This window comes from Ranitomeya imitator, chromosome 3 (genome assembly GCF_032444005.1).
Source record: "Ranitomeya imitator isolate aRanImi1 chromosome 3, aRanImi1.pri, whole genome shotgun sequence".
NCBI classification, from domain to species: domain Eukaryota; kingdom Metazoa; phylum Chordata; class Amphibia; order Anura; family Dendrobatidae; genus Ranitomeya; species Ranitomeya imitator.
In genome coordinates this window covers 328,931,410-328,956,488 of record NC_091284.1, presented here as the reverse complement: position 1 = coordinate 328,956,488, position 25,079 = coordinate 328,931,410, and the positions used below count along the sequence as shown (strand labels likewise).

The 25,079-nt window shown below is 42.1% G+C and overlaps 1 protein-coding gene and 1 long non-coding RNA gene across 2 annotated transcripts in view; both read left to right on the top strand.

Annotated features, from left to right (window-relative positions):
* RAB42 (RAB42, member RAS oncogene family) overlaps positions 1-3,671 on the top strand; it is a 62,831-nt gene extending 59,160 nt beyond the window's left edge. The window contains exon 2 of the mRNA XM_069756709.1: positions 3,180-3,671. Within this exon, the coding sequence (XP_069612810.1) occupies positions 3,180-3,582 (403 nt within the window). The 3' untranslated portion in view covers positions 3,583-3,671. The remainder of the gene's footprint in view (positions 1-3,179) is intronic.
* Positions 3,672-10,222: 6,551 nt separating this feature from the next.
* Positions 10,223-19,041, top strand: LOC138669873 (uncharacterized). The gene is made up of 2 exons (XR_011319250.1): positions 10,223-10,971; positions 18,550-19,041. It is a non-coding gene; the product is annotated as an uncharacterized lncRNA (long non-coding RNA).
* The last annotated feature ends 6,038 nt before the right edge of the window (positions 19,042-25,079 follow it).

The following is a 25,079-nucleotide window of genomic DNA, read 5'->3' as shown; positions in this document are numbered from 1 at the left end:
AGTAGTTACATGCCCACCATGCTAAACAGGATGTGCCCACACTTCCATTCATTCCTCATTGGCTGCTGCGTGCAGTTTGAATTCTGGGAACTTCCGATTCCGGTATCCGATACGCGGTGAGTATCGGAAATCGGTATCGGAATTCCGATACCGCAAATATCGGAATGCTCAACAATACTTATAAGATATCACCTGTTACGGAGATGGCACTAAGCCTTATAGGTAATGAACAGGATTTATGGTGTCCAAAGTCTGTTCAGTATCTGCCCACTTGAAATAGATCACTCTGTAATGACTATATAATATACGAGTTTCACATTTTGTATTGAAGAATTGAAATTAACTTGTTGATGTGTAGTGGTTCCACACTATGAGTGGACGGGGAGTACTCACTTGGCTGGTCGTTGAGGTAGATACCAGGACACTGAGGGTTAAAAAGTCCATTTGGTTTATTAGAGGTCAGCATAAACTGCTCCTCAGGAACTTGGTAGCATGTAGCAGCCAGTCCACTGTTCGTTACACATTCGGCTCTATAGTAGAATCACAGCCCCTCGCTGACCCTGGTCAGCATAACATGGATTACTGAGTGTTTTTGGTTTTACCATTCTCTTTTGTGTCTTCAGGTTTCTTGGTGGTGTGTGAACATGTTCTTACAGACTTGTTCACTGTGCAAGTAGCCCATGTGTTCCTGTTTCCATGATTGTTCTCTTGTGTCTACAAGACTGGGGAGTTCCACCACTCCTCTTGGGCTAGCTGCACAAAAGCTGTTCTGCCCTGTATGCACACATGGATTTTTCCTCTCTGAACCCTGTTCACACAGGTAATATACAGATGATCAGGTTTTTAAATACATCAGATAGGGATTGCATACATTAGTTAGGACTGCTCTGATATGGGTATACCGTGAAGATTGGTAGAGCAGCTTAGTATACATTTTTTGCAAAAAACGTATCAACCAAATACCCTGTTATTTACATCTTTTACTAGCACTTGCGGATTACTGCAAACATTTTTTCAAACTGAGCGTTTTTGGTTTTACCATTCTCTTTTGTGTCCTCAGGAACTTGGTAGCATGTAGCAGCCAGTCCACTGTTCGTTACACATTCGGCTCTATAGTAGAATCACAGCCCCTCGCTGACCCTGGTCAGCATAACATGGATTACTGTCCGTTAACTGTTGGCGTCAGCCACACAGGTTCCCGGACACCTCTTATCCTCAAAGTCACCCACTTCTCACTGACCCTAGTTAGTACCTCTAACGGTTGTCAGGCCGTCCTCTCTGGAGGTTTCACCCACAGGGGAGGTAACATCACATGGAGTGGTCAGGTGAAAATGACATCACTGAACGTCCTCAAACTCTTGCAGATGCTGCAGGGAAAAGGGGTACAGTAAGCACCCTCACCCAGAGGTGAGGCATGTGGGTAGCAAGACCGCGGCCATTAGCCTCCTTACAGATGATATTCTAATTTTGTGAGCTGCTCCTGTATATGCAGTCAACTCCAGTTCTCCTCTCCAATCCATATGCAAAGTGTATGGGGAATGATATATGTGGCATATGAAAAAAGGCAGAGAAGGCACTAACCGATCTTAAAATCCCAATTTTATTCAATCTTCATTAAAATTCCATGGCCGGGAGAGTGAGGAAAAGAAGTTGCTGTGAGCAGGAACAAACGACGGCCGTTTCGCGCTGTGCTTGCACTTCTACGGGTCAGTATCAGAGAGACCACCTCAGTTTTTCCAGGGAGTGCCATTCAGCTTCTTTCATTTCTTTTTTGTATTTGCTTAATGATATATGTAGGTTTCTTGTACCTCAAATATAATTAGTAAATTAAATTAACAACTGCAATTTTGCAGTGCGTCATTGTGATCGGTCTGTTATGTGACCAAAGTCAGGCTGTAGCCCAAGTTCTAACCTTCAAACCTCAGATAGGATGGGCCACCTGACAAGACATCATTCAAAACTCGCTACTTTTAGCTCCTTTAACAAGCCTTTTTGATGGCTCTCCTGTCACTAAGTGGTGGCCCATTGAGTGGGATACTGCACAAAAAATTGTATCGTGTGGCATAATGCAAACAAAAAATATCCACGGGACATGAGATTTGTGTCCCTTGTTGGAGTGAAGCAATAGCTGTGCATGTGCTTTGCTCCTCCATTCAATATCTATGGCAGTGCCACAGATAGGAGATTGCCTGAGCTAGCCAAGTACTGCTAAGAGGGTGAATGGTGTTCCATTCAAGCACTGAGTACAAGTCCCAAGTTCTGCTGATCTGTGGTCGTTTCAGTGGTCAGACCTCAGCGATCTAGCAGCCAACTATACTGTGGAACTTGTTATAATTAGTGATGAGCGAATATACTCGTTACTCGAGATTTCTCAAGCACGCTCGGGGGTCCTCCGAGTATTTTTTAGTGCTCGGAGATTTAGTTTTTCTTGCCGCAGCTGAAGGCTAACAGATGTAAATCACTCAGCTGCAGCAAGAAAAACTAAATCTACGAGCACTAAAAAATACTTGGAGGACCCCCAAGCATTCTGGGGAAATCTCGAGTAACGAGTATATTCGAATCATCACTAGTTATAATTGAAACTATATATCGGATGTTATTTGATTACTAAAAATTTGATAAGAACAGGTCTATCTTGAAAATCGACCATTATTTTGAGTGGTGAATAAATCTCCTTACCAGGTGCCAAATCATATAATTTTATCATCAGACCATTTGCTGTTATATTTTTTTGTTATTATGGTGTTGTGACATTTAAACAATGTTGTGGTCTCATGGGGCTATTTCCAACTATTGGGGATGTTTTTTGGCTTTTAATTGTTTTTAATGTTTTTTGGTCTTGAAGCACAGTTGAATAAAGTTGCAATTGTTTTACACTAATTGGTGATCTCCATGGTAGCATGTTCTTTGCCCTTTTTTTTCTTTAACTACTAGTCTTCACATGCTAAAGGATTGATCCCCTTCATATTTTCTGATCCTGGCAATGGTGTCCTCCGCTGTTTGTGTATAGCTATAATTAAAACATTGCTTTAGAGATAAAGAATAAAGCTAGAGAGAAACCACAAAGTATTTGCATTTATTGAATAGCACCAGCACAGCCAGGACTAGTTGACAGAGATACTAAGAGCAGATGTATAGACTCACACTGTGTTTACTATTTTTTTCTTTTTAAATCCTAGGGCAGTGACTCGCTCCTACTACAGAAATGCTGCTTGTGTTATTCTTCTGTTTGACCTCACTTCTCATAAAACGTTTGAAAGCATCCAGAACTGGCATGAGGAGGTAACACAGCGAGCTCAGCCTCATCCTCTTCTTTTCCTACTACTTGGAACTAAAAGTGATATTCGTGAGCAGAGAAGTGTACCTCGAGAAGATGCGCAGGATTTGGCAGACTCTATAAGTGCACCATACCTGGAGACGTCTGCACGGACTGGCAGTAATGTTTCTGCTGCACTGTCCCTTCTGTGCAGAGAATTGCTGAAAGCTACAAGACAGGAGAAACCTGCACCGCTGGAGCATAGCTGTGTGGGATGCTCAGTAGGGAAGGAGACACCACAGAAGAAAATTTTATGTACATGTTGAAAACATAAGCGACATCTGTAGCTGCTTGGAAACAAAACAAACTAATAAACCTCAAGATCTTCTCGAATAATAAAACAAGACAACAACCAGTCAGAATAACATTAATAATCTTTAATCACACAAGCCAGATATATATATATGTATATATATGCATATATATATATATATATATATATATATATATATATATATATATAATATATATACACACACACACACAAAAGATAATGACAGCTTAACATTCCCTGCCAGAGGGTTTTGTAATGCAGGACTAATATAAAGTAGGCTCTTCTCTGAAGAGATGGTGTCTGCACTAGTTCCTGCAGGACGAAGGAGTCAGACTAGGAGTGTGGGTAATACAGCCGGGTAGTCTACTTCTTCTGTGTTTTCTTTATTAAAGCCATTCTCTGTGGGAGAGGAAAACATGGATTAGTGTACTGATAAAGCAAACAATAGCCAAGAAAAACAACACTTCATTAGTTTAAAGGGCGTCTGTCACTACATTTGACCTATCTAAAGTATTTGTTATAGATTGCAGAGGATAGTGATCATGTATGCCTCAGATCAGCTGTGTTGCGGAGAAATCATCTTTTATCATTTTATATAAATTACCTCTTCCAGGCTCTGGGGAGGACGTTGCATGGAAGATAACTCTGCCTCCAGAGCTTATTTTACATGAAAACGACGTTACCAGTGTGAGATATGTACAGTTGTGCTCAAACGTTTACATACCCCAGCAGAATTTTTTGCTTTCTTGGCTTTTTTTCAGAAACTATGAATAACACCATAACTTTTTGTCCGCACATGGTTAGTGGTTGGGTGAAGCCATTTATTGTCAAACTACTGTGTTTTCTCTTTTTAAATCATAATGACAACCCCAAAACATCCAAATTGCCCTGATCAAAAGTTCACATACCCTGGTGATTTTGGCCCGATAAGTTGACACAAATGGGTTTGAATGGCTACTAAACGTAACATCCTCACTTGTGACCTGTTTGCATGTAATCAGTGTCCGCTTTTATGCATATCGAGTTTCTGGGATCCAGACAGACTCTTGCATCTTTCATCCAGCCACTGACGTTTCTGGATTGTGAGTCATGGGGAAAGCAAAAGAATTGTCAACGGATCTACAAGAAAAGGTAGTTGAACTGTATAAAACAGGAAAGGGATACAAAAATATATCCAAGGAATTGATAATGCCAGCCAGCAGCGTTCAAACTGTGATTAACAAATGGAAAATCAGGGGCTCTGCAAAAACAAAAACCACAGTCAGGTAGACCAACAAAAATGTCATCCACAACTGACAGGAAAACTGTTCAGGATGCAAAGAAAAACTCACAAACAACATCAGCTGAAATACAGGACTCTTTGAAAACTAGCGGTGTGGCTGTTTCAAGATGCACAATATGGAGGCATTTGAACAAAAATGGGCTGCATGGTCAAGTTGCCAGAAGAAAGCCATTACTGTGCAAATGCCACAAAGTACCTTGCCTACAATACGCAAAACAGCACAAAGACTTCTGGAACAAAACTCAAAACTTCTGGAACAAGGTAATTTGGAGTGATTAGACCAAAATTGAACTTTTTGGCCACAACCATAAACGTTACATTTGGAGAGAGGTCAACAAGGCCTATGATAAAAGGAACACATTCAAACTGTAAAACACGGAGGTGGATCGTTGATGTTTTGGGGATGTGTGAGCTACAAAGGCACAGGAAACTTGGTCAAAGTTGAAGGAAAGATGAATGCAGCACGTTATCAGCAAATATTGGAGTCAAGTTTGCAATCATCAGCTCGGAAGCTGCTCATGGGATGTACTTGGACGTTCCAACATGACAATGATCCAAAACTCGAGGCCAGTTCGACTTGTCATTGGCTACAGCAGAACAAAGTGAAGGTTCTGGAGTGGCCATCTCGGTTTCCTGACCTCAATATCATTGAGCCTCTCTGGGGAGAGCTCAAGCGTGAACTTCATGCTAGATAGCCCAGGAATTTACAGGAACTGGAGGCTTTTTGCCAGAAGAGTGAGCAGTTTTACCATCTGAGAAAATAAAGAACCTCATCCACAACTACCACAAAAGACTTCAAGCTGTTATTGATGTTAGAGGGGGCAATACACGGTATTAAGAAATGGGGTATGTGAAATTTCGATCAGGGTCATTTGGATGTTTTGGGTTGTCATAATTTAAAAAGAGAAAACACAGCAGTTTGACAATACATGGCTTCACCCAACCACTAACCATAAATGGAGAAAAAGTTTTGGTGTTATCTTAATACAGGTCCTTCTCAAAAAATTAGCATATAGTGTTAAATTTCATTATTTACCATAATGTAATGATTACAATTAAACTTTCATATATTATAGATTCATTATCCACCAACTGAAATTTGTCAGGTCTTTTATTGTTTTAATACTGATGATTTTGGCATACAACTCCTGATAACCCAAAAAACCTGTCTCAATAAATTAGCATATCAAGAAAAGGTTCTCTAAACGACCTATTACCCTAATCTTCTGAATCAACTAATTAACTCTAAACACATGCAAAAGATACCTGAGGCTTTTATAAACTCCCTGCCTGGTTCATTACTCAAAACCCCCATCATGGGTAAGACTAGCGACCTGACAGATGTCAAGAAGGCCATCATTGACACCCTCAAGCAAGAGGGTAAGACCCAGAAAGAAATTTCTCAACAAATAGGCTGTTCCCAGAGTGCTGTATCAAGGCACCTCAATGGTAAGTCTGTTGGAAGGAAACAATGTGGCAGAAAACGCTGTACAACGAGAAGAGGAGACCGGACCCTGAGGAAGATTGTGGAGAAGGACCGATTCCAGACCTTGGGGAACCTGAGGAAGCAGTGGACGGAGTCTGGTGTGGAAACATCCAGAGCCACCGTGCACAGGCGTGTGCAGGAAATGGGCTACAGGTGCCGCATTCCCCAGGTAAAGCCACTTTTGAACCATAAACAGCGGCAGAGGCGCCTGACCTGGGCTACAGAGAAGCAGCACTGGACTGTTGCTAAGTGGTCCCAAGTACTTTTTTCTGATGAAAGCAAATTTTGCATGTCATTCGGAAATCAAGGTGCCAGAGTCTGGAGGAAGACTGGGGAGAAGGAAATGCCAAAATGCCTGAAGTCCAGTGTCAAGTACCCAAAGTCAGTGATGGTGTGGGGTGCCATGTCAGCTGCTGGTGTTGGTCCACTGTGTTTCATCAAGGGCAGGGTCAATGCAGCTAGCTATCAGGAGATTTTGGAGCACTTCATGCTTCCATCGGCTGAAATGCTTTATGGAGATGAAGATTTCATTTTTCAGCACGACCTGGCACCTGCTCACAGTGCCAAAACCACTGGTAAATGGTTTACTGACCATGGTATTACTGTGCTCAATTGGCCTGCCAACTCTCCTGACCTGAACCCCATAGAGAATCTGTGGGATATTGTGAAGAGAAAGTTGAGAGACGCAAGACCCAACACTCTGGATGAGCTTAAGGCCGTTATTGAAGCATCCTGGGCCTCCATAACATCTCAGCAGTGTCACAGGCTGATTGCCTCCATGCCACGCCGCATTGAAGCAGTCATTTCTGCCAAAGGATTCCCGACCAAGTATTGAGTGCATAACTGAACATTATTATTTGTTGGTTTTTTTGTTTGTTATTAAAAAACACTTTTATTTGATTGGATGGGTGAAATATGCTAATTTATTGAGACAGGTTTTTTGGGTTATCAGGAGTTGTATGCCTAAATCATCAGTATTAAAACAATACAAGACCTGACAAATTTCAGTTGGTGGATAATGAATCTATAATATATGAAAGTTTAATTGTAATCATTACATTATGGTAAATAATGAAATTTAACACTATATGCTAATTTTTTGAGAAGGACCTGTACAACCGGCTGTGGCTGGACACAGACTACAGGGCGAGCTGCGCTCACACGGAGACCGTGCAGACAGCAAGGCCCAAAGACCCTACTCTAGGTTATCCTATGTAGTGTTTTTCCCACATCTAGCTGTAGACGGGTGGAAAGACACTAATAGGAAATTTTTGGAAAAATTTTCAGTAGGCTGCACTATTTGAAAAAAAAGGACAAGTTATTTAACGGTATGAGGCAGTAACGCACCCTGAGCTGAATACAACCGGCTGTGGCTGCACACAGACTACAGGGCGAGCTGCGCTCACACGGAGACCGTGCAGACAGCCGTAAACGGCGCTGCAAGGCCCAAAAAAACCCCTCTAGGTTATCCTATGTAGTGTTTTTCCACAATTTAGCTGGAGACGGGTGGAAAGACACTAATAGGAAATTTTAGAAAAAATGTGCAGCAGGCTGCACTATGAGCAAAAAAGGACAATGGATAGAACTGTATGAGGCAGTGTGAACCCCCCCTGAGCTGAATACAACCGGGTATGTGGCTGCACACAGACTACAGAGTGAGCTGCACACACACACACAGAGACCTTGCAGAACGCTGTTAAAACAGCGCTGCAAGGCAAGAGCAAGGTGAACACACAGCGTTTGCTAAATTAGCCTTGGAAAAGCAAAATAAAGCAATTCGCTATCTCAACTGGCCCTCAGTTAGAACACAGCGTCCTGTCCCTAACTGAAATCACAGCAGAGTGAGCGCAAAATGGCGGCAGCGTTTTTTATAGTGCATGGTGACATCATTTCAGCAGCCAATCACAGCCTTGCCAGTAGTTACATGCCCACCATGCTAAACAGGATGTGCCCACACTTCCATTCATTCCTCATTGGCTGCTGCGTGCAGTTTGAATTCTGGGAACTTCCGATTCCGGTATCCGATACGCGGTGAGTATCGGAAATCGGTATCGGAATTCCGATACCGCAAATATCGGAATGCTCAACAATACTTATAAGATATCACCTGTTACGGAGATGGCACTAAGCCTTATAGGTAATGAACAGGATTTATGGTGTCCAAAGTCTGTTCAGTATCTGCCCACTTGAAATAGATCACTCTGTAATGACTATATAATATACGAGTTTCACGTTTTGTATTGAAGAATTGAAATTAACTTGTTGATGTGTAGTGGTTCCACACTATGAGTGGACGGGGAGTACTCACTTGGCTGGTCGTTGAGGTAGATACCAGGACACTGAGGGTTAAAAAGTCCATTTGGTTTATTAGAGGTCAGCATAAACTGCTCCTCAGGAACTTGGTAGCATGTAGCAGCCAGTCCACTGTTCGTTACACATTCGGCTCTATAGTAGAATCACAGCCCCTCGCTGACCCTGGTCAGCATAACATGGATTACTGTCCGTTAACTGTTGGCGTCAGCCACACAGGATCCCGGACACCTCTTATCCTCAAAGGCACCCACTTCTCACTGACCCTAGTTAGTACCTCTAACGGTTGTCAGGCCGTCCTCTCTGGAGGTTTCACCCACAGGGGAGGTAACATCACATGGAGTGGTCACGTGAAAATGACATCACTGAACGTCCTCAAACTCTTGCAGATGCTGCAGGGAAAAGGGGTACAGTAAGCACCCTCACCCAGAGGTGAGGCATGTGGGTAGCAAGACCGCGGCCATTAGCCTCCTTACAGATGATATTCTAATTTTGTGAGCTGCTCCTGTATATGCAGTCAACTCCAGTTCTCCTCTCCAATCCATATGCAAAGTGTATGGGGAATGATATATGTGGCATATGAAAAAAGGCAGAGAAGGCACTAACCGATCTTAAAATCCCAATTTTATTCAATCTTCATTAAAATTCCATGGCCGGGAGAGTGAGGAAAAGAAATTGCTGTGAGCAGGAACAAACGACGGCCGTTTCGCGCTGTGCTTGCACTTCTACGGGTCAGTATCAGAGAGACCACCTCAGTTTTTCCAGGGAGTGCCATTCAGCTTCTTTCATTTCTTTTTTGTATTTGCTTAATGATATATGTAGGTTTCTTGTACCTCAAATATAATTAGTAAATTAAATTAACAACTGCAATTTTGCAGTGCGTCATTGTGATCGGTCTGTTATGTGACCAAAGTCAGGCTGTAGCCCAAGTTCTAACCTTCAAACCTCAGATAGGATGGGCCACCTGACAAGACATCATTCAAAACTCGCTACTTTTAGCTCCTTTAACAAGCCTTTTTGATGGCTCTCCTGTCACTAAGTGGTGGCCCATTGAGTGGGATACTGCACAAAAAATTGTACCGTGTGGCATAATGCAAACAAAAAATATCCACGGGACATGAGATTTGTGTCCCTTGTTGGAGTGAAGCAATAGCTGTGCATGTGCTTTGCTCCTCCATTCAATATCTATGGCAGTGCCACAGATAGGAGATTGCCTGAGCTAGCCAAGTACTGCTAAGAGGGTGAATGGTGTTCCATTCAAGCACTGAGTACAAGTCCCAAGTTCTGCTGATCTGTGGTCGTTTCAGTGGTCAGACCTCAGCGATCTAGCAGCCAACTATACTGTGGAACTTGTTATAATTAGTGATGAGCGAATATACTCGTTACTCGAGATTTCTCAAGCACGCTCGGGGGTCCTCCGAGTATTTTTTAGTGCTCGGAGATTTAGTTTTTCTTGCCGCAGCTGAAGGCTAACAGATGTAAATCAGCTGCAGCAAGAAAAACTAAATCTACGAGCACTAAAAAATACTTGGAGGACCCCCAAGCATTCTGGGGAAATCTCGAGTAACGAGTATATTCGAATCATCACTAGTTATAATTGAAACTATATATCGGATGTTATTTGATTACTAAAAATTTGATAAGAACAGGTCTATCTTGAAAATCGACCATTATTTTGAGTGGTGAATAAATCTCCTTACCAGGTGCCAAATCATATAATTTTATCATCAGACCATTTGCTGTTATATTTTTTTGTTATTATGGTGTTGTGACATTTAAACAATGTTGTGGTCTCATGGGGCTATTTCCAACTATTGGGGATGTTTTTTGGCTTTTAATTGTTTTTAATGTTTTTTGGTCTTGAAGCACAGTTGAATAAAGTTGCAATTGTTTTACACTAATTGGTGATCTCCATGGTAGCATGTTCTTTGCCCTTTTTTTTCTTTAACTACTAGTCTTCACATGCTAAAGGATTGATCCCCTTCATATTTTCTGATCCTGGCAATGGTGTCCTCCGCTGTTTGTGTATAGCTATAATTAAAACATTGCTTTAGAGATAAAGAATAAAGCTAGAGAGAAACCACAAAGTATTTGCATTTATTGAATAGCACCAGCACAGCCAGGACTAGTTGACAGAGATACTAAGAGCAGATGTATAGACTCACACTGTGTTTACTATTTTTTTCTTTTTAAATCCTAGGGCAGTGACTCGCTCCTACTACAGAAATGCTGCTTGTGTTATTCTTCTGTTTGACCTCACTTCTCATAAAACGTTTGAAAGCATCCAGAACTGGCATGAGGAGGTAACACAGCGAGCTCAGCCTCATCCTCTTCTTTTCCTACTACTTGGAACTAAAAGTGATATTCGTGAGCAGAGAAGTGTACCTCGAGAAGATGCGCAGGATTTGGCAGACTCTATAAGTGCACCATACCTGGAGACGTCTGCACGGACTGGCAGTAATGTTTCTGCTGCACTGTCCCTTCTGTGCAGAGAATTGCTGAAAGCTACAAGACAGGAGAAACCTGCACCGCTGGAGCATAGCTGTGTGGGATGCTCAGTAGGGAAGGAGACACCACAGAAGAAAATTTTATGTACATGTTGAAAACATAAGCGACATCTGTAGCTGCTTGGAAACAAAACAAACTAATAAACCTCAAGATCTTCTCGAATAATAAAACAAGACAACAACCAGTCAGAATAACATTAATAATCTTTAATCACACAAGCCAGATATATATATATGTATATATATGCATATATATATATATATATATATATATATATATATATAATATATATACACACACACACACAAAAGATAATGACAGCTTAACATTCCCTGCCAGAGGGTTTTGTAATGCAGGACTAATATAAAGTAGGCTCTTCTCTGAAGAGATGGTGTCTGCACTAGTTCCTGCAGGACGAAGGAGTCAGACTAGGAGTGTGGGTAATACAGCCGGGTAGTCTACTTCTTCTGTGTTTTCTTTATTAAAGCCATTCTCTGTGGGAGAGGAAAACATGGATTAGTGTACTGATAAAGCAAACAATAGCCAAGAAAAACAACACTTCATTAGTTTAAAGGGCGTCTGTCACTACATTTGACCTATCTAAAGTATTTGTTATAGATTGCAGAGGATAGTGATCATGTATGCCTCAGATCAGCTGTGTTGCGGAGAAATCATCTTTTATCATTTTATATAAATTACCTCTTCCAGGCTCTGGGGAGGACGTTGCATGGAAGATAACTCTGCCTCCAGAGCTTATTTTACATGAAAACGACGTTACCAGTGTGAGATATGTACAGTTGTGCTCAAACGTTTACATACCCCAGCAGAATTTTTTGCTTTCTTGGCTTTTTTTCAGAAACTATGAATAACACCATAACTTTTTGTCCGCACATGGTTAGTGGTTGGGTGAAGCCATTTATTGTCAAACTACTGTGTTTTCTCTTTTTAAATCATAATGACAACCCCAAAACATCCAAATTGCCCTGATCAAAAGTTCACATACCCTGGTGATTTTGGCCCGATAAGTTGACACAAATGGGTTTGAATGGCTACTAAACGTAACATCCTCACTTGTGACCTGTTTGCATGTAATCAGTGTCCGCTTTTATGCATATCGAGTTTCTGGGATCCAGACAGACTCTTGCATCTTTCATCCAGCCACTGACGTTTCTGGATTGTGAGTCATGGGGAAAGCAAAAGAATTGTCAACGGATCTACAAGAAAAGGTAGTTGAACTGTATAAAACAGGAAAGGGATACAAAAATATATCCAAGGAATTGATAATGCCAGCCAGCAGCGTTCAAACTGTGATTAACAAATGGAAAATCAGGGGCTCTGCAAAAACAAAAACCACAGTCAGGTAGACCAACAAAAATGTCATCCACAACTGACAGGAAAACTGTTCAGGATGCAAAGAAAAACTCACAAACAACATCAGCTGAAATACAGGACTCTTTGAAAACTAGCGGTGTGGCTGTTTCAAGATGCACAATATGGAGGCATTTGAACAAAAATGGGCTGCATGGTCAAGTTGCCAGAAGAAAGCCATTACTGTGCAAATGCCACAAAGTACCTTGCCTACAATACGCAAAACAGCACAAAGACTTCTGGAACAAAACTCAAAACTTCTGGAACAAGGTAATTTGGAGTGATTAGACCAAAATTGAACTTTTTGGCCACAACCATAAACGTTACATTTGGAGAGAGGTCAACAAGGCCTATGATAAAAGGAACACATTCAAACTGTAAAACACGGAGGTGGATCGTTGATGTTTTGGGGATGTGTGAGCTACAAAGGCACAGGAAACTTGGTCAAAGTTGAAGGAAAGATGAATGCAGCACGTTATCAGCAAATATTGGAGTCAAGTTTGCAATCATCAGCTCGGAAGCTGCTCATGGGATGTACTTGGACGTTCCAACATGACAATGATCCAAAACTCGAGGCCAGTTCGACTTGTCATTGGCTACAGCAGAACAAAGTGAAGGTTCTGGAGTGGCCATCTCGGTTTCCTGACCTCAATATCATTGAGCCTCTCTGGGGAGAGCTCAAGCGTGAACTTCATGCTAGATAGCCCAGGAATTTACAGGAACTGGAGGCTTTTTGCCAGAAGAGTGAGCAGTTTTACCATCTGAGAAAATAAAGAACCTCATCCACAACTACCACAAAAGACTTCAAGCTGTTATTGATGTTAGAGGGGGCAATACACGGTATTAAGAAATGGGGTATGTGAAATTTCGATCAGGGTCATTTGGATGTTTTGGGTTGTCATAATTTAAAAAGAGAAAACACAGCAGTTTGACAATACATGGCTTCACCCAACCACTAACCATAAATGGAGAAAAAGTTTTGGTGTTATCTTAATACAGGTCCTTCTCAAAAAATTAGCATATAGTGTTAAATTTCATTATTTACCATAATGTAATGATTACAATTAAACTTTCATATATTATAGATTCATTATCCACCAACTGAAATTTGTCAGGTCTTTTATTGTTTTAATACTGATGATTTTGGCATACAACTCCTGATAACCCAAAAAACCTGTCTCAATAAATTAGCATATCAAGAAAAGGTTCTCTAAACGACCTATTACCCTAATCTTCTGAATCAACTAATTAACTCTAAACACATGCAAAAGATACCTGAGGCTTTTATAAACTCCCTGCCTGGTTCATTACTCAAAACCCCCATCATGGGTAAGACTAGCGACCTGACAGATGTCAAGAAGGCCATCATTGACACCCTCAAGCAAGAGGGTAAGACCCAGAAAGAAATTTCTCAACAAATAGGCTGTTCCCAGAGTGCTGTATCAAGGCACCTCAATGGTAAGTCTGTTGGAAGGAAACAATGTGGCAGAAAACGCTGTACAACGAGAAGAGGAGACCGGACCCTGAGGAAGATTGTGGAGAAGGACCGATTCCAGACCTTGGGGAACCTGAGGAAGCAGTGGACGGAGTCTGGTGTGGAAACATCCAGAGCCACCGTGCACAGGCGTGTGCAGGAAATGGGCTACAGGTGCCGCATTCCCCAGGTAAAGCCACTTTTGAACCATAAACAGCGGCAGAGGCGCCTGACCTGGGCTACAGAGAAGCAGCACTGGACTGTTGCTAAGTGGTCCCAAGTACTTTTTTCTGATGAAAGCAAATTTTGCATGTCATTCGGAAATCAAGGTGCCAGAGTCTGGAGGAAGACTGGGGAGAAGGAAATGCCAAAATGCCTGAAGTCCAGTGTCAAGTACCCAAAGTCAGTGATGGTGTGGGGTGCCATGTCAGCTGCTGGTGTTGGTCCACTGTGTTTCATCAAGGGCAGGGTCAATGCAGCTAGCTATCAGGAGATTTTGGAGCACTTCATGCTTCCATCGGCTGAAATGCTTTATGGAGATGAAGATTTCATTTTTCAGCACGACCTGGCACCTGCTCACAGTGCCAAAACCACTGGTAAATGGTTTACTGACCATGGTATTACTGTGCTCAATTGGCCTGCCAACTCTCCTGACCTGAACCCCATAGAGAATCTGTGGGATATTGTGAAGAGAAAGTTGAGAGACGCAAGACCCAACACTCTGGATGAGCTTAAGGCCGTTATTGAAGCATCCTGGGCCTCCATAACATCTCAGCAGTGTCACAGGCTGATTGCCTCCATGCCACGCCGCATTGAAGCAGTCATTTCTGCCAAAGGATTCCCGACCAAGTATTGAGTGCATAACTGAACATTATTATTTGTTGGTTTTTTTGTTTGTTATTAAAAAACACTTTTATTTGATTGGATGGGTGAAATATGCTAATTTATTGAGACAGGTTTTTTGGGTTATCAGGAGTTGTATGCCTAAATCATCAGTATTAAAACAATACAAGACCTGACAAATTTCAGTTGGTGGATAATGAATCTATAATATATGAAAGTTTAATTGTAATCATTACATTATGGTAAATAATGAAATTTAACACTATATGCTAATTTTTTGAGAAGGACCTGTACAACCGGCTGTGGCTGGACACAGACTACAGGGCGAGCTGCGCTCACACGGAGACCGTGCAGACAGCAAGGCCCAAAGACCCTACTCTAGGTTATCCTATGTAGTGTTTTTCCCACATCTAGCTGTAGACGGGTGGAAAGACACTAATAGGAAATTTTTGGAAAAATTTTCAGTAGGCTGCACTATTTGAAAAAAAAGGACAAGTTATTTAACGGTATGAGGCAGTAACGCACCCTGAGCTGAATACAACCGGCTGTGGCTGCACACAGACTACAGGGCGAGCTGCGCTCACACGGAGACCGTGCAGACAGCCGTAAACGGCGCTGCAAGGCCCAAAAAAACCCCTCTAGGTTATCCTATGTAGTGTTTTTCCACAATTTAGCTGGAGACGGGTGGAAAGACACTAATAGGAAATTTTAGAAAAAATGTGCAGCAGGCTGCACTATGAGCAAAAAAGGACAATGGATAGAACTGTATGAGGCAGTGTGAACCCCCCCTGAGCTGAATACAACCGGGTATGTGGCTGCACACAGACTACAGAGTGAGCTGCACACACACACACAGAGACCTTGCAGAACGCTGTTAAAACAGCGCTGCAAGGCAAGAGCAAGGTGAACACACAGCGTTTGCTAAATTAGCCTTGGAAAAGCAAAATAAAGCAATTCGCTATCTCAACTGGCCCTCAGTTAGAACACAGCGTCCTGTCCCTAACTGAAATCACAGCAGAGTGAGCGCAAAATGGCGGCAGCGTTTTTTATAGTGCATGGTGACATCATTTCAGCAGCCAATCACAGCCTTGCCAGTAGTTACATGCCCACCATGCTAAACAGGATGTGCCCACACTTCCATTCATTCCTCATTGGCTGCTGCGTGCAGTTTGAATTCTGGGAACTTCCGATTCCGGTATCCGATACGCGGTGAGTATCGGAAATCGGTATCGGAATTCCGATACCGCAAATATCGGAATGCTCAACAATACTTATAAGATATCACCTGTTACGGAGATGGCACTAAGCCTTATAGGTAATGAACAGGATTTATGGTGTCCAAAGTCTGTTCAGTATCTGCCCACTTGAAATAGATCACTCTGTAATGACTATATAATATACGAGTTTCACGTTTTGTATTGAAGAATTGAAATTAACTTGTTGATGTGTAGTGGTTCCACACTATGAGTGGACGGGGAGTACTCACTTGGCTGGTCGTTGAGGTAGATACCAGGACACTGAGGGTTAAAAAGTCCATTTGGTTTATTAGAGGTCAGCATAAACTGCTCCTCAGGAACTTGGTAGCATGTAGCAGCCAGTCCACTGTTCGTTACACATTCGGCTCTATAGTAGAATCACAGCCCCTCGCTGACCCTGGTCAGCATAACATGGATTACTGTCCGTTAACTGTTGGCGTCAGCCACACAGGATCCCGGACACCTCTTATCCTCAAAGGCACCCACTTCTCACTGACCCTAGTTAGTACCTCTAACGGTTGTCAGGCCGTCCTCTCTGGAGGTTTCACCCACAGGGGAGGTAACATCACATGGAGTGGTCACGTGAAAATGACATCACTGAACGTCCTCAAACTCTTGCAGATGCTGCAGGGAAAAGGGGTACAGTAAGCACCCTCACCCAGAGGTGAGGCATGTGGGTAGCAAGACCGCGGCCATTAGCCTCCTTACAGATGATATTCTAATTTTGTGAGCTGCTCCTGTATATGCAGTCAACTCCAGTTCTCCTCTCCAATCCATATGCAAAGTGTATGGGGAATGATATATGTGGCATATGAAAAAAGGCAGAGAAGGCACTAACCGATCTTAAAATCCCAATTTTATTCAATCTTCATTAAAATTCCATGGCCGGGAGAGTGAGGAAAAGAAATTGCTGTGAGCAGGAACAAACGACGGCCGTTTCGCGCTGTGCTTGCACTTCTACGGGTCAGTATCAGAGAGACCACCTCAGTTTTTCCAGGGAGTGCCATTCAGCTTCTTTCATTTCTTTTTTGTATTTGCTTAATGATATATGTAGGTTTCTTGTACCTCAAATATAATTAGTAAATTAAATTAACAACTGCAATTTTGCAGTGCGTCATTGTGATCGGTCTGTTATGTGACCAAAGTCAGGCTGTAGCCCAAGTTCTAACCTTCAAACCTCAGATAGGATGGGCCACCTGACAAGACATCATTCAAAACTCGCTACTTTTAGCTCCTTTAACAAGCCTTTTTGATGGCTCTCCTGTCACTAAGTGGTGGCCCATTGAGTGGGATACTGCACAAAAAATTGTACCGTGTGGCATAATGCAAACAAAAAATATCCACGGGACATGAGATTTGTGTCCCTTGTTGGAGTGAAGCAATAGCTGTGCATGTGCTTTGCTCCTCCATTCAATATCTATGGCAGTGCCACAGATAGGAGATTGCCTGAGCTAGCCAAGTACTGCTAAGAGGGTGAATGGTGTTCCATTCAAGCACTGAGTACAAGTCCCAAGTTCTGCTGATCTGTGGTCGTTTCAGTGGTCAGACCTCAGCGATCTAGCAGCCAACTATACTGTGGAACTTGTTATAATTAGTGATGAGCGAATATACTCGTTACTCGAGATTTCTCAAGCACGCTCGGGGGTCCTCCGAGTATTTTTTAGTGCTCGGAGATTTAGTTTTTCTTGCCGCAGCTGAAGGCTAACAGATGTAAATCAGCTGCAGCAAGAAAAACTAAATCTACGAGCACTAAAAAATACTTGGAGGACCCCCAAGCATTCTGGGGAAATCTCGAGTAACGAGTATATTCGAATCATCACTAGTTATAATTGAAACTATATATCGGATGTTATTTGATTACTAAAAATTTGATAAGAACAGGTCTATCTTGAAAATCGACCATTATTTTGAGTGGTGAATAAATCTCCTTACCAGGTGCCAAATCATATAATTTTATCATCAGACCATTTGCTGTTATATTTTTTTGTTATTATGGTGTTGTGACATTTAAACAATGTTGTGGTCTCATGGGGCTATTTCCAACTATTGGGGATGTTTTTTGGCTTTTAATTGTTTTTAATGTTTTTTGGTCTTGAAGCACAGTTGAATAAAGTTGCAATTGTTTTACACTAATTGGTGATCTCCATGGTAGCATGTTCTTTGCCCTTTTTTTTCTTTAACTACTAGTCTTCACATGCTAAAGGATTGATCCCCTTCATATTTTCTGATCCTGGCAATGGTGTCCTCCGCTGTTTGTGTATAGCTATAATTAAAACATTGCTTTAGAGATAAAGAATAAAGCTAGAGAGAAACCACAAAGTATTTGCATTTATTGAATAGCACCAGCACAGCCAGGACTAGTTGACAGAGATACTAAGAGCAGATGTATAGACTCACACTGTGTTTACTATTTTTTTCTTTTTAAATCCTAGGGCAGTGACTCGCTCCTACTACAGAAATGCTGCTTGTGTTATTCTTCTGTTTGACCTCACTTCTCATAAAACGTTTGAAAGCATCCAGAACTGGCATGAGGAGGTAACACAGCGAGCTCAGCCTCATCCTCTTCTTTTCCTACTACTTGGAACTAAAAGTGATATTCGTGAGCAGAGAAGTGTACCTCGAGAAGATGCGCAGGATTTGGCAGACTCTATAAGTGCACCATACCTGGAGACGTCTGCACGGACTGGCAGTAATGTTTCTGCTGCACTGTCCCTTCTGTGCAGAGAATTGCTGAAAGCTACAAGACAGGAGAAACCTGCACCGCTGGAGCATAGCTGTGTGGGATGCTCAGTAGGGAAGGAGACACCACAGAAGAAAATTTTATGTACATGTTGAAAACATAAGCGACATCTGTAGCTGCTTGGAAACAAAACAAACTAATAAACCTCAAGATCTTCTCGAATAATAAAACAAGACAACAACCAGTCAGAATAACATTAATAATCTTTAATCACACAAGCCAGATATATATATATGTATATATATGCATATATATATATATATATATATATATATATATATATATATATATATATATATATATATATAATATATATACACACACACACACAAAAGATAATGACAGCTTAACATTCCCTGCCAGAGGGTTTTGTAATGCAGGACTAATATAAAGTAGGCTCTTCTCTGAAGAGATGGTGTCTGCACTAGTTCCTGCAGGACGAAGGAGTCAGACTAGGAGTGTGGGTAATACAGCCGGGTAGTCTACTTCTTCTGTGTTTTCTTTATTAAAGCCATTCTCTGTGGGAGAGGAAAACATGGATTAGTGTACTGATAAAGCAAACAATAGCCAAGAAAAACAACACTTCATTAGTTTAAAGGGCGTCTGTCACTACATTTGACCTATCTAAAGTATTTGTTATAGATTGCAGAGGATAGTGATCATGTATGCCTCAGATCAGCTGTGTTGCGGAGAAATCATCTTTTATCATTTTATATAAATTACCTCTTCCAGGCTCTGGGGAGGACGTTGCATGGAAGATAACTCTGCCTCCAGAGCTTATTTTACATGAAAACGACGTTACCAGTGTGAGATATGTACAGTTGTGCTCAAACGTTTACATACCCCAGCAGAATTTTTTGCTTTCTTGGCTTTTTTTCAGAAACTATGAATAACACCATAACTTTTTGTCCGCACATGGTTAGTGGTTGGGTGAAGCCATTTATTGTCAAACTACTGTGTTTTCTCTTTTTAAATCATAATGACAACCCCAAAACATCCAAATTGCCCTGATCAAAAGTTCACATACCCTGGTGATTTTGGCCCGATAAGTTGACACAAATGGGTTTGAATGGCTACTAAACGTAACATCCTCACTTGTGACCTGTTTGCATGTAATCAGTGTCCGCTTTTATGCATATCGAGTTTCTGGGATCCAGACAGACTCTTGCATCTTTCATCCAGCCACTGACGTTTCTGGATTGTGAGTCATGGGGAAAGCAAAAGAATTGTCAACGGATCTACAAGAAAAGGTAGTTGAACTGTATAAAACAGGAAAGGGATACAAAAATATATCCAAGGAATTGATAATGCCAGCCAGCAGCGTTCAAACTGTGATTAACAAATGGAAAATCAGGGGCTCTGCAAAAACAAAAACCACAGTCAGGTAGACCAACAAAAATGTCATCCACAACTGACAGGAAAACTGTTCAGGATGCAAAGAAAAACTCACAAACAACATCAGCTGAAATACAGGACTCTTTGAAAACTAGCGGTGTGGCTGTTTCAAGATGCACAATATGGAGGCATTTGAACAAAAATGGGCTGCATGGTCAAGTTGCCAGAAGAAAGCCATTACTGTGCAAATGCCACAAAGTACCTTGCCTACAATACGCAAAACAGCACAAAGACTTCTGGAACAAAACTCAAAACTTCTGGAACAAGGTAATTTGGAGTGATTAGACCAAAATTGAACTTTTTGGCCACAACCATAAACGTTACATTTGGAGAGAGGTCAACAAGGCCTATGATAAAAGGAACACATTCAAACTGTAAAACACGGAGGTGGATCGTTGATGTTTTGGGGATGTGTGAGCTACAAAGGCACAGGAAACTTGGTCAAAGTTGAAGGAAAGATGAATGCAGCACGTTATCAGCAAATATTGGAGTCAAGTTTGCAATCATCAGCTTGGAAGCTGCTCATGGGATGTACTTGGACGTTCCAACATGACAATGATCCAAAACTCGAGGCCAGTTCGACTTGTCATTGGCTACAGCAGAACAAAGTGAAGGTTCTGGAGTGGCCATCTCGGTTTCCTGACCTCAATATCATTGAGCCTCTCTGGGGAGAGCTCAAGCGTGAACTTCATGCTAGATAGCCCAGGAATTTACAGGAACTGGAGGCTTTTTGCCAGAAGAGTGAGCAGTTTTACCATCTGAGAAAATAAAGAACCTCATCCACAACTACCACAAAAGACTTCAAGCTGTTATTGATGTTAGAGGGGGCAATACACGGTATTAAGAAATGGGGTATGTGAAATTTCGATCAGGGTCATTTGGATGTTTTGGGTTGTCATAATTTAAAAAGAGAAAACACAGCAGTTTGACAATACATGGCTTCACCCAACCACTAACCATAAATGGAGAAAAAGTTTTGGTGTTATCTTAATACAGGTCCTTCTCAAAAAATTAGCATATAGTGTTAAATTTCATTATTTACCATAATGTAATGATTACAATTAAACTTTCATATATTATAGATTCATTATCCACCAACTGAAATTTGTCAGGTCTTTTATTGTTTTAATACTGATGATTTTGGCATACAACTCCTGATAACCCAAAAAACCTGTCTCAATAAATTAGCATATCAAGAAAAGGTTCTCTAAACGACCTATTACCCTAATCTTCTGAATCAACTAATTAACTCTAAACACATGCAAAAGATACCTGAGGCTTTTATAAACTCCCTGCCTGGTTCATTACTCAAAACCCCCATCATGGGTAAGACTAGCGACCTGACAGATGTCAAGAAGGCCATCATTGACACCCTCAAGCAAGAGGGTAAGACCCAGAAAGAAATTTCTCAACAAATAGGCTGTTCCCAGAGTGCTGTATCAAGGCACCTCAATGGTAAGTCTGTTGGAAGGAAACAATGTGGCAGAAAACGCTGTACAACGAGAAGAGGAGACCGGACCCTGAGGAAGATTGTGGAGAAGGACCGATTCCAGACCTTGGGGAACCTGAGGAAGCAGTGGACGGAGTCTGGTGTGGAAACATCCAGAGCCACCGTGCACAGGCGTGTGCAGGAAATGGGCTACAGGTGCCGCATTCCCCAGGTAAAGCCACTTTTGAACCATAAACAGCGGCAGAGGCGCCTGACCTGGGCTACAGAGAAGCAGCACTGGACTGTTGCTAAGTGGTCCCAAGTACTTTTTTCTGATGAAAGCAAATTTTGCATGTCATTCGGAAATCAAGGTGCCAGAGTCTGGAGGAAGACTGGGGAGAAGGAAATGCCAAAATGCCTGAAGTCCAGTGTCAAGTACCCAAAGTCAGTGATGGTGTGGGGTGCCATGTCAGCTGCTGGTGTTGGTCCACTGTGTTTCATCAAGGGCAGGGTCAATGCAGCTAGCTATCAGGAGATTTTGGAGCACTTCATGCTTCCATCGGCTGAAATGCTTTATGGAGATGAAGATTTCATTTTTCAGCACGACCTGGCACCTGCTCACAGTGCCAAAACCACTGGTAAATGGTTTACTGACCATGGTATTACTGTGCTCAATTGGCCTGCCAACTCTCCTGACCTGAACCCCATAGAGAATCTGTGGGATATTGTGAAGAGAAAGTTGAGAGACGCAAGACCCAACACTCTGGATGAGCTTAAGGCCGTTATTGAAGCATCCTGGGCCTCCATAACATCTCAGCAGTGTCACAGGCTGATTGCCTCCATGCCACGCCGCATTGAAGCAGTCATTTCTGCCAAAGGATTCCCGACCAAGTATTGAGTGCATAACTGAACATTATTATTTGTTGGTTTTTTTGTTTGTTATTAAAAAACACTTTTATTTGATTGGATGGGTGAAATATGCTAATTTATTGAGACAGGTTTTTTGGGTTATCAGGAGTTGTATGCCTAAATCATCAGTATTAAAACAATACAAGACCTGACAAATTTCAGTTGGTGGATAATGAATCTATAATATATGAAAGTTTAATTGTAATCATTACATTATGGTAAATAATGAAATTTAACACTATATGCTAATTTTTTGAGAAGGACCTGTACAACCGGCTGTGGCTGGACACAGACTACAGGGCGAGCTGCGCTCACACGGAGACCGTGCAGACAGCAAGGCCCAAAGACCCTACTCTAGGTTATCCTATGTAGTGTTTTTCCCACATCTAGCTGTAGACGGGTGGAAAGACACTAATAGGAAATTTTTGGAAAAATTTTCAGTAGGCTGCACTATTTGAAAAAAAAGGACAAGTTATTTAACGGTATGAGGCAGTAACGCACCCTGAGCTGAATACAACCGGCTGTGGCTGCACACAGACTACAGGGCGAGCTGCGCTCACACGGAGACCGTGCAGACAGCCGTAAACGGCGCTGCAAGGCCCAAAAAAACCCCTCTAGGTTATCCTATGTAGTGTTTTTCCACAATTTAGCTGGAGACGGGTGGAAAGACACTAATAGGAAATTTTAGAAAAAATGTGCAGCAGGCTGCACTATGAGCAAAAAAGGACAATGGATAGAACTGTATGAGGCAGTGTGAACCCCCCCTGAGCTGAATACAACCGGGTATGTGGCTGCACACAGACTACAGAGTGAGCTGCACACACACACACAGAGACCTTGCAGAACGCTGTTAAAACAGCGCTGCAAGGCAAGAGCAAGGTGAACACACAGCGTTTGCTAAATTAGCCTTGGAAAAGCAAAATAAAGCAATTCGCTATCTCAACTGGCCCTCAGTTAGAACACAGCGTCCTGTCCCTAACTGAAATCACAGCAGAGTGAGCGCAAAATGGCGGCAGCGTTTTTTATAGTGCATGGTGACATCATTTCAGCAGCCAATCACAGCCTTGCCAGTAGTTACATGCCCACCATGCTAAACAGGATGTGCCCACACTTCCATTCATTCCTCATTGGCTGCTGCGTGCAGTTTGAATTCTGGGAACTTCCGATTCCGGTATCCGATACGCGGTGAGTATCGGAAATCGGTATCGGAATTCCGATACCGCAAATATCGGAATGCTCAACAATACTTATAAGATATCACCTGTTACGGAGATGGCACTAAGCCTTATAGGTAATGAACAGGATTTATGGTGTCCAAAGTCTGTTCAGTATCTGCCCACTTGAAATAGATCACTCTGTAATGACTATATAATATACGAGTTTCACGTTTTGTATTGAAGAATTGAAATTAACTTGTTGATGTGTAGTGGTTCCACACTATGAGTGGACGGGGAGTACTCACTTGGCTGGTCGTTGAGGTAGATACCAGGACACTGAGGGTTAAAAAGTCCATTTGGTTTATTAGAGGTCAGCATAAACTGCTCCTCAGGAACTTGGTAGCATGTAGCAGCCAGTCCACTGTTCGTTACACATTCGGCTCTATAGTAGAATCACAGCCCCTCGCTGACCCTGGTCAGCATAACATGGATTACTGTCCGTTAACTGTTGGCGTCAGCCACACAGGATCCCGGACACCTCTTATCCTCAAAGGCACCCACTTCTCACTGACCCTAGTTAGTACCTCTAACGGTTGTCAGGCCGTCCTCTCTGGAGGTTTCACCCACAGGGGAGGTAACATCACATGGAGTGGTCACGTGAAAATGACATCACTGAACGTCCTCAAACTCTTGCAGATGCTGCAGGGAAAAGGGGTACAGTAAGCACCCTCACCCAGAGGTGAGGCATGTGGGTAGCAAGACCGCGGCCATTAGCCTCCTTACAGATGATATTCTAATTTTGTGAGCTGCTCCTGTATATGCAGTCAACTCCAGTTCTCCTCTCCAATCCATATGCAAAGTGTATGGGGAATGATATATGTGGCATATGAAAAAAGGCAGAGAAGGCACTAACCGATCTTAAAATCCCAATTTTATTCAATCTTCATTAAAATTCCATGGCCGGGAGAGTGAGGAAAAGAAATTGCTGTGAGCAGGAACAAACGACGGCCGTTTCGCGCTGTGCTTGCACTTCTACGGGTCAGTATCAGAGAGACCACCTCAGTTTTTCCAGGGAGTGCCATTCAGCTTCTTTCATTTCTTTTTTGTATTTGCTTAATGATATATGTAGGTTTCTTGTACCTCAAATATAATTAGTAAATTAAATTAACAACTGCAATTTTGCAGTGCGTCATTGTGATCGGTCTGTTATGTGACCAAAGTCAGGCTGTAGCCCAAGTTCTAACCTTCAAACCTCAGATAGGATGGGCCACCTGACAAGACATCATTCAAAACTCGCTACTTTTAGCTCCTTTAACAAGCCTTTTTGATGGC